Source organism: Vigna unguiculata, chromosome 2 (genome assembly GCF_037176805.1).
Source record: "Vigna unguiculata cultivar grain cowpea cultivar isolate G323 ecotype 2 chromosome 2, ASM3717680v1, whole genome shotgun sequence".
Lineage (NCBI taxonomy): Eukaryota > Viridiplantae > Streptophyta > Magnoliopsida > Fabales > Fabaceae > Vigna > Vigna unguiculata.
The window spans coordinates 15356337-15366982 of NC_140793.1; the positions used below are offsets into that span (position 1 = coordinate 15356337).

Here is a 10646-nt window from a genome sequence, read left to right on the forward strand (position 1 = left end):
CCGCCAGGCGGTATTTGTAAAATAGTGGGTCTAGGGATGGCTTGGCGGTCTGCACTGGTTTTGCCTAGCGACGCTTAGGCTGCGCCAAGCGATGACACTGCAGATTTTGGCTTTTGTGTGTGTTGCTTTTAAGCAATGATGCAATACTTGGATTGGGAGATGTTGTGCCATGAGCGGGTAGGTTCATCGATGGTGGTGAACATGTGATGATATGAGCGGGGAGGTTCATATCCAGTTACTCTTATGTGGGGATATGAGCGAGGTAGGTTCGTACGTAGCTGGTGGATCATATGTGTTGGACTATGGGCGGGTAGGTCCGTAGAGTAGGAGTACGAGCGGGGAGGTTCGTAGAGCTGGACTATGAGCGGGGATGTTCGTAGAGGCAGGATCACGAGTGGGCACGTTCGAGTGAGCATCATATTCCTGAGTCCAAGACTAACCATTTGTGTGTTTTGAAGGCTGAAAAGCCTTCTGGTTGAGGTCTTGGCCAAGAACTAAATAGGATAAATAAGATGGGTGTCTTACTTATAACCTATGATTATATATGTTAATTTCATTCGAATGTTGGCGCCTTGGATATTAATTTAACTTTTCTCGCATTTGGGAATAATCAAATTACGACGTTTTAATTTCTTTTTCTTACTTTCTTATTTTATGAGGTAATATTCCTTAGGGTTGTTACATTTGGAACCAAAGCAAATGTTTTGATTTTTGGGGAAACAAAGGGAGTGAGTTGACTGCTTTTTGTTTGTAAATTTGTGTGGTGTGTTATTGATTGTTAGCAATTATTGGTTCTTGTTATAATTTTGAGCTGTTTAAATGTTAACAGCTGAACTATGTGGCGTGCACAGGCAATGGCAAACTAGAGGCGTAGAAACACAGCTGGGGCTGATGAGATTGCTAATGCGATCCATAGGATAGTGGACGCAATGCAACCAGTGGCAGCAGAGCCTGGAACGATGATCCCACTGGTTAGACCTATGACGATGGAAGATTTCATGCATCATAAGCCAGCAAAGTTCATTGGGAAAGCCACCCCCGATGAGGCAGTTGCATGGCTCCGAGAATGCGATAAGATATTCAGGGTGATAGAGGGTACCGAGGTGCAGAAGCTCACCTTCGTGACCTTTCTGTTGGTGACCGAGGCAGAGTATTGGTGGATGGGCATGCAGTAGCAGATGCAGACCCGAGAGGAGGAGGTGACATGGACCAACTTCAGAAGGAGATTCTTGGAGAAGTACTTTCCAGATAGCGCTAAACACGAGCATGAGGCGGAATTTCTCACTCTAAAGCAGGGGAGTTTGTCGGTGCAGGCATATGTGGAGAGGTTTGAATATCTCTCGAGGTTCTACTCACAGACTGTTACTGAGGAGTGGCATTGCAGTAAATTTGAAGGCGGCTTGAAACATGAGCTGTGACGTTTCGTCGTGCCTTGGAGAGTCAGGGAATTTCCCATTTTGGTCAAACAGACCAAAACTGTGGAGCAGTTGGAGATGGGGCCTAGTCGCGTCAGCCGACCTCAGAAGAGCAGTGAAGAGGGTAGACATCAGAAAAATCCCTACAGTCGACCTACATCATCCTCATAGAAATTAAGATGCTATAACTATGAAGGAGAACATCTGAGGAGAGATTGCACTAAACCAGCTGGCAGTGGAGGCAACAGTGTTAGCACTCGTAAGTGCTATGCATGTAATCAGCCGGGGCACTTTGCTAACAAGTGTCCTAATAAGAATACCACCCCTGGATCACGATCTCAGCCACCTTCGTCTGATAGACTGAGAGCAGTAGGCCGAGTATTTGTCATGACCAACACAAAGGCCACCCGGTCAGGTAACCTCATTCTAAATTACTGCTTATTGTATGGTAATAGTGTGTTTGTGCTATTTGACTCAGAAGCTTCACACTCCTTCGTATCCCACGACTGTGTGAAGAAGCTGGGATTGTCGACTCGTGACCTGGGATGCGAGTTGATACTCTCGACACCAGCATTTGGACAAGTTTCAACAAATTTAGCCTGTGTTGGATGCTCGATGGAAGTAGAGGGCATGTGATTCAAGGTGAACCTAGTTTGCTTGCCTCTAGAGGGAGTGAAGGTTATATTGGGAATGGATTGGCTGTCTATCAACCATGTGGTGATTGATTATGGATGGCGCATAATTGTATTTCCAGAAACTAAAGGGATAAGGCTGGTATCGACACAAGAGGTCTTAAGAGAAGTGAAGGAAGGAGCTACTTGCTTCATGATAGTAGCTCATTCTGAAAAGATAAGCACTGAAGAGCAGATCAATAGAATAACAATGGTAGAAGAATATGCCGATGTATTTCCAAACGAGATACCTGAGTTACCACCCAGTAGGGATATAGATTTCTCAATTGATCTAATCTTTGGAGCGGGTCCAATGTCGACAGCACCATACAGAATGGCACCGGAAGAACTAGTATAGTTGAGAAAGCAAATCGAGGATTTGCTAGAGAATAAATTCATATAACCCAGTGCATCACTGTGGGGAGCTCCGGTGTTATTAGTGAAGAAGAAGGATGAGAGTTGTCGGCTGTGTCGATTATCGACAATTAAATAAATTGACGATAAAGAACAAGTACCCACTGTCGATGATTGATGATTTGCTAGATCAGTTGAGAAGGGCAAGTGTGCTTTCTAAGATTGACTTAAGGTCTGGGTATCATCAAATCCTAGTCAAACCCGAGGATGTCCAGAAGACAGCATTCTGATCGAGATATGGGCATTACGAGTATGTAGTGATTCCATTTGGAGTGACTAATGCTCCTCCAGTCTTCATGGATTATATGAATCGAATCTTCCGCCCCTATCTAGATAAGTTTGTAATGGTGTTCATAGATTATATTCTCTTTTATTCTCAGAATAAGGAGGAGCGCGCAGATCATCTGAGGATTGTGCTGGAGGTATTGAGAGAACACCAGTTGTACGGAAAACTATCTAAATGTGAGTTCTGGTTAGAAGAGGTACAGTTTTTGGGGCATGTTATCTCTTCACAGGGTATTACAATGGACCCGAGCAAAATCGAGACAGTGTTGAAGTGGGAAAGATCTCAAACGGTAACTGAAGTCCGAAGCTTCTTGGGGCTGACAAGATACTACAGGAGGTTTGTAGAGGGGTTCTCTAAAATGGTGAGTCCTTTAACTTAGCTCACTAGAAAAGACCAACCCTTCTCCTGGATAGAAAAATGCGAAGAATGTTTCAAGGAGATAAAGAGGAGGTTGACCACAACTCTAGTATTTGTTATTCCAGATACCAGTAAGAAGTTTGAGGTTTATTGTGATGCATCCTACCAGGGTTTGGGTTGTGTACTGATGTAGGAGAAGAGGCCAGTAGCCTATGCTTCTAGATAATTAAAGGTGCATGAGAAGAACTACCCTACCCCTGACTTAGAGTTGGCTGTTGTAGTGTTTGCTCTCAAGACATGGAGACACTGCTTGTATGGCTCCTAGTTTTAGGTTTTCAGTGACCATAAAAGCCTGAAATACCTGTTTGATCAGAAAGAGTTTAATATGAGACAGCGACGGTGGATGGAGTATCTCAAGGACTATGATTTTGAGTTGCTTTACCATCCTGGTAAAGAAAATGTAGTTGCAGATGCCTTGAGTCAGAAAAGGATGCATATCTCAGGAATGATGGTGAAGGAGTTGGAATTGATTGAGAAGCTCAGGGATATAAATCTGGGTATACAGTTGGGGGAAGATTCCATCAGATGCAGTGTTTTGACATTGACCAGTGATATCTTGGAGACTATCTAGGATCAACAGAAAAATGATATTAAGTTGCAACAATTTGTGAGTTGGTTAGGTACTGAAAAAGGGAACAATTATAGGATGGGATCAGATGGTATTCTGCGATTTCGCGACAGAGTATGTGTACCTGGGAATTGGAGGTTGAGGAAACATATTTTGGAAGAAGCAAACAAAAGTCGTCTTAGCATACACCCAGGTATGACTAAGATATATTTGGATCTGAAATAGTCCTTCTTGTGGAATGGAATGAAAACCGATTGCGCTGACTTTGTGGCATCATGCTCGGTGTGTCAGAAGGTCAAGATTGAACACCAGCGACCAGGGGGTACACTAGAGTCATTAGACATCCCAAAGTGGAAATTAGATACTATATCCATGGACTTCGTGACTCATTTGCTGAGGACTTTTAAAGGACATGATTCACTCTAGGTGATAGTAGATCTGTCTCATGTATTGGAGTCAGACGACATTCAGATCAGAGAAGACTTGACAATTAACACTAGACCAGTGTGGATCCTCGACTCGCAAGTGAAAAAGCTGCGGGGAAAGGAGATAAAAATAGTGAAAGTGCTTTGGGACGAGGCTACTCAGGAGATGACCTGCGAGATGGAGGATCGCATGAGGCAATCTTACCCGCACTAGTTTCCTGGTAAGTTCTATTTTCGAGGATGAAAATCTTTAAAGGTGTGGGAAATGTAAGACCCGAGAAAAATTAAATAGTTAATTAAATAATTATTTAATAAATGTGGGTAATAGAAGCCTTTAAGGCATTTAATGCAGAGTGTTATGATGTGGATAAGTACTAGCTCAAGTGATTGAGAGTACTTGATTATGTGAGAGGACTTGGGTTCAAGTCCTATTTATGCTAATTGTGTGTTATTTTAATTTGTGTATTATTTTGTTGTTATATTTTAATGTGAGTAGTGATAATATAATCTTAAAATTATAGGAATTATCACAAAACATGATTGGTTGAATTGGTGGTGCAATGGACTTGTGGTTGAGTGGTTATGGGTTCAAAACTTGCTAAGAACAAATTAACTCTCTTTTGTCCAAATTTTTCTTTGGCATGGATATGAAAGGGTTGAGGAACCCTAGTAGGCAAGAAAGGCAGCCTAGAGGCTGAAAAATATTCCGTAATGGGTATTGAATAACCATTAAGCCACATTCTAATTTAATTTTCGTTTTAGAGTGTTAAAGGGTAATTAGGAGAGGAATAATCTTGAGAGAGGGAGAGTAATTAGAGAGAGAGGCCTGGAACTATGTTATGAGCGTTTGGGTAGAGAATTCTAACATAATGGCATGGAGCGCAGAGAAAAGAGGAAGTGGAAGACATTGTTAGAGAGAAAGGAAAGGATAAGGGTTCTTTTGGGTTAGAGGCACATCAAATCCGAATTTGGAGCAAGGAGTCCAGGTAAGGGGAGTTGTTCATGTTGGTTTTATTTTTATATGATATATTGTGCTTGGTTATAATCAAAATTGCATGAACTCAATGTCGTTTGTGTTGTTTTCGTGAAATTCTAGGTTTCTGCCCAGAAACCGCCTAGCGGGCATGAATGTGCCACCAGGTGGTGCATGAGATTTTGCATGTATTTTGGGTTCGCTGATGAACCGCCTAGTGCTGACGAACTACCATCAGGCAACACAACATGACCTACACCATTTATACGTTGTTCTATACAGGAGTCCTTGCGACTTCTCGAAATTGATTAGTTGTGTATTGTGGTTTGGTGATTTTGCTGTAATTGGAATGAAGTTGGGTGCTGGATAATGCTTGGGAACCATGAGGACACGGGTTATCATGAGGTTATGAGCAGATTTGAAAGAGGTCAATAGGGAATTTGGTTCCAGAGGCTAATGGTTAGTTAACTAGTGGCAATACTTTAATGGTTCCAGGATCTGGTATGCCGCCTGGTGCCGCATGGGCTGCCGCTAGACGATGGCTGGACTGTTCCAATTTAATGTTTTTACAGGGTTGGAACCGAGGGTGAGGTAGTGATTATTGATATAAATTAAGGCGGACGAAAATATGATGCATGATCCTTAATAATTTTGGAAGGTTTTAATGAAAATAGTAAAAGATGTCCTTATACTATGGTTTTAGGAGAATTGAAGTGAACATGGAATAGAAATCAAAATGAAGAATGATAACAATGAGGATTACGGGTACTACCAAATATGGGTTCTATTTGATATAGACTACCAAATGTTGGATAATTACAGTATGATGAGTGAATGTAGCCATCATAATTAGGTAGTGTTAATTGGGAAATATTTGAGGGAAAGGATTAAGTATGATTTCAATTTAGTAGAAGCAGGTTGTGTAATATTGAAACACTAGATCAGTGATTCTTTTCTTAAGCATGATTGAGTCATTATGCTTGGATAGAGGACTTGGTGAATCAAATGTATGGAATACATGGACCTATAATTATGGGATATAGGTAATTGAATTTGATTGAGGTATGACTGGGTGGTTTAGCTTAATGTCATGATGAATGAGTGTGAGTGATTCCTTGGTAGTATTCTGGTTAGGTGACAAACGTAAGAGAGTGTCAAAACCAATAGTAATGTGCTTCTGGTATGGCACCTGGCGGCTTGCTGATGTTGCCAGGCGATAGGAATAGTGGGGGAGGTCCCTGCATCGCATGTCGCATGGCGATAAGGTGTGCTCTGTCAGGCGATATTTGTAAAATAGTGGGTCTGGGGAAGGCCTGGCGCCTGGCGGTGAGGAGGTTGCGCCAAGTGGTCTGCACTGGTTTTAAGACTGCAGACTGTGGCTTTTGTGTGTGTTGCTTTTAAGCAATGATGCTATACTTGGATCGGGAGATGTTGTGCCATGAGCGGGTAGGTTCATGGATGGTTGTGAACATGTGATGATATAAGCGGGGAGGTTCATATCGAGTTACTCTCGTGTGGGGATACGAGCGAGGTAGGTTGGTATGTTCTGTGCTCACACTTGAGAGATGCTGCGTGCGGGGAGGTACGTAGCTGGTGGATCACATGTGTTGGACTACGGGCAGGCAGGTCCGTAGAGTAGGACTACGAGCGGGGAGGTTCGTAGAGCAAGACTACGAGCAGGGAGGTTCGTAGAGCAAGACTACGAGTGGGGAGGTTCGTAGAGGCAGGACCACGAGCGGGCAGGTTCGTGTGAGCATCATATTCCTGAGTCCAAGACTAACCATTTGTGTGTTTTGAAGGCTGAAAAGCCTTGGGGTTAAGGTTTTTGCCAAGAACTAAATATGATAAATAGGATGGGTGTCTTACTTATAACCTATGATTATATATGTTAATTTAATTCGAATATTGGTGCCTTGGATATTAATTTCAATTTTCCCGCATTTGGGAATAATCAAATTACGACGTTTTAATTTATTTTTCTTGCTTTCTTATTTTATGAGGTAATATTCCTTAGGGATGTTACACTAGTTGGGCAGTTTAATTAGTGGAGGATTGTCATATGGCATGATCTGGTTGAGTTGAGTTTAAGTGATAGGAGAGGTGAAAATAGACAAAGGAATGGGTGTAGAAGTAGATTTTTTGTGGCTCTCGAAAAAGGATGGTGTATAAATAAAAACTTGATATGCATTTAGCTCCTAAATTATTTCTTTCTAGAATTTACTAATTTTGGACTTAACTTGTAACTCACAACATTTAAATTCCACACTTTTAATGACCCAAATTAAATTTCAATTGCATCAACAAACGTTAAAAGGACTAAATCCACGTATTTCAAAAGATGAAAGACTAAATTGGTCCAAAGTTTTGAAATGGACTAATTTCAAAATTCACTGAAAGTTAAGGGACAAAAACATATTTAACCCAATAATATTTTATGCAACTAAAATCATCTTTTATTTTTATCTCACGAACTGAATAAGTCCAATTATCACAAATCCTTATTAAATCAATCCTTAAGCACAAAAATTCAATTAAATGCCTAAAATTAAACATTAAATGATGCAAAAATATGGACTCATCAACTTGGGTTCTAGAAAGAAGAGAAACAAGCGAGGAGGAGATTTGATGCATTCGTGTTGACGATGACTCTAATAGTAAGCAATGTTGCAACAACGGTTGATGGTGGCAAGGGTGTTGGTATCTGTGTGCGAGAGGGAGAACGAAGTGGTCGAGCTGCCGTGAATGACTTCGACGTTTTTAGAGTTGACCGATGTCATGGGTGAATGACTTCGAAGGGGTGTTGTGGTAGCGATGGTCCTATCAGGAGCAAAGTGCCCACGTGTGGAAGGAGACAAATAGACCTCATTAGGGTTTTCTGTGACCTTGGAGAGTAAATTGAAATGGGTTGAACCAACCCCACTCGTTGCACCCCTATTTTAGCTTTTACACCCTCATGCTCTTAATTGTTTATTGGGCTTGTACTACTTTATTTACTTTGTGCACCTTCGCATGTGATAATCCTACACTCCCATATTATTACTTGTTTTCTTTTGGGCTTTTTTTTATTTTATTGCACCCCCAATATTCCTTAGACACGTTGGACATTAATTGTTTGCTGCACCACTCACTTTATTTTAGTTTTTTAATACATGTTTTAAACTATTTATACCCCTTGCTTGTTTTTTAACACCTCACTATCTCACACTCTCCCATTTCTTTTCCTAATAATATAAAAATAATAAAAAGTATAAAAAATAAAAGATATTTTTCCTCAATTTTAAAAGGCATGGGTACACAAGTGATTGTCTACATTAGCCTAGTACTCAATACCTTTCTTTTTTTTAATAAATAATCAAAATAGGTTTTTTATAAAAGGTAGGGGGTACTCGAGCGATCATTCACATCAACCTAGTACTTAATGCATTTCGTTTTGTTCAAAATATTGTCAAACTTAACAGTATCAACACTACCACCTTTTTTAAGAAAAGAACTACGTAACTCTGATTCTCCATTATGAATAGAGATACATTGGAGCGAGAAATTATCCTTGTTAGACTTACAAAATTAAAAAATATTTTTGTTTCTTTTCTGTATTATTTTCTTATTATTTTTTGGGATAATTAAACATCTTCAAAACCACATGATCTTTGTATGTCTAGTTAAAGGTACTGCCTTCGGGCGAGCGCTATAGGGTGGTAATGTTTTCCCTCTAGCATAACCAACTCCTGGACTCAAAATCCATTTTCTAACATACTTGTCTTATCTTTATGGTTTTCCATTATTTTCCATAATAAAGTATGGTGGCGACTCTCAAAAATTGTATTTTATTGTAAAATATCTTTTATTTTTTCAAGTTAGTCATCTCGTCGCGATTTAGGTTGCGATAATGACCTATGTATTGAAGAAAAACTATACAATTTTACAAGTTAACGAGGTAGAGAAATGTATGAAAAGAGAATAGAGAAATATAGATTAATTTTATCATTCAAGATATCTTGATCTTTTAGTAAATCTATGGAAGTGAACAAAGTTATTGTTAAAGTTTATAGGAAAGAAAGAATAATTGTTGTGTACATTATTTGTATGTTAGATACCCTTATATTAATTAGGAGAGTTGCGGAATAAAAGATGGTGTAGTTCGTAAAATTTATTTTGTAAAATATATGTTTAAATACTAATTTAGACCCAATATTTGTCGAATTTTGTTAATTCATTCCTTTTTTTCATTTAGGTCCATTTTTTTGTCACTTTTGTTCAATTTAGTATTTTTTTGACAATGACGTTTAAATAATTAACAGATAGTGAACAATATATGTCACATGTCAATTTATGATTTTTTAAAAACTTTTTTAGTTCTTTCTTAATTAAAAACAAATGGTCTACATGTCACGTTAGCATTGTGCCACGTGACAATACTATTCCTGCGGAAAGAAATAAGGGATGTCAAGGAACACAAATAATGCATTACCTTAATCCTTAACCTCTCGAATTGGTTTCCCCTCAGCTTGTACATGTCGTCTCCTAATGTTGGCAGTTTGGACCCTTAAGGGGTTACCTACGGAAAGGGCTCTGATGATCAAGTCAGCAAAAAGGCTTTCAAAAGTCAAATCTCAGATTAGTGAATTAATGAAAGTGTACCTTTAATTGTTGGGGTCCACATGTATTTATAGAGTCATTAATTGCGCCTAGCCCCCTGTTTGTGAGTTAGGCCCATATTTTGATTCTTAATGGGCTTGGGATGGGCCCAAGTCATGAGTCTTTGTGGAAAGCCTAAGTTCAAAGCTTAACGGATCTTTACTGCGTTGTCCCCTTTATGGTAGGCAGCCTAGGCCGATATGTGATTATGGTTAATTGTTCGTTTATTATTCCTATCATAGGACTATATATATAAGCGGTTTAGACCATATGGTTATCTAAATTTGCCTAGATGTAGTACATCAGTCCCCCATCCTTTAGCGAGATATATCACGTCGAAGGTTTGTACGTTATCAATTTGGAGTAGTTGATGAGTTGTATTAGTGATTAGCGATATGTGTTCAACACGCCAGTCTATTGATCTTTGGTGATGTAAGTTATATAGCAATCTACATGCTGGTTTTGATAGTTCTTGGCAAGAAAAAATTACTTCTTGGCACGGTATGGTATGGTAGTCCCCTAGTCTTGAGATGTGATGAACATTGCTAAGACTGCCAGAAGTGATGGAGGTAGGTGAAGGAGTGTCAGTTGTCAAGGGTCCTATTAGAGGGATTTGCGCAACCATTCTTAAACTTGTGACACTTCGCATTCGTCGTGACATTTCGTGTGCGCATTGTTTAGGCGAGAAAACTTTTATAGTGGCTCAAACGTTGATTATAAATACAGGTGGATGGAAATATTTGGTAATCTTGCTTCATTTGCAAAAGTTTGAAAAACGTTACTTGTGTACGTGTGATCTGTTCGATACGTTCATTGTTTTTGTCATCATCATAAATTTTGAA

The 10646-nt window shown here is 39.6% G+C and overlaps 1 protein-coding gene across 1 annotated transcript; it reads left to right on the forward strand.

The window, feature by feature from the left end:
* Window positions 1-1178: 1178 nt before the first annotated feature.
* Window positions 1179-2051, forward strand: LOC114174471 (uncharacterized). The gene is made up of 2 exons (XM_028059311.1): window positions 1179-1383; window positions 1612-2051. The coding sequence occupies exons 1-2, from the start codon at window positions 1179-1181 to the stop codon at window positions 2049-2051; spliced, it is 645 nt and encodes a 214-aa protein (XP_027915112.1).
* Window positions 2052-10646: the final 8595 nt, after the last annotated feature.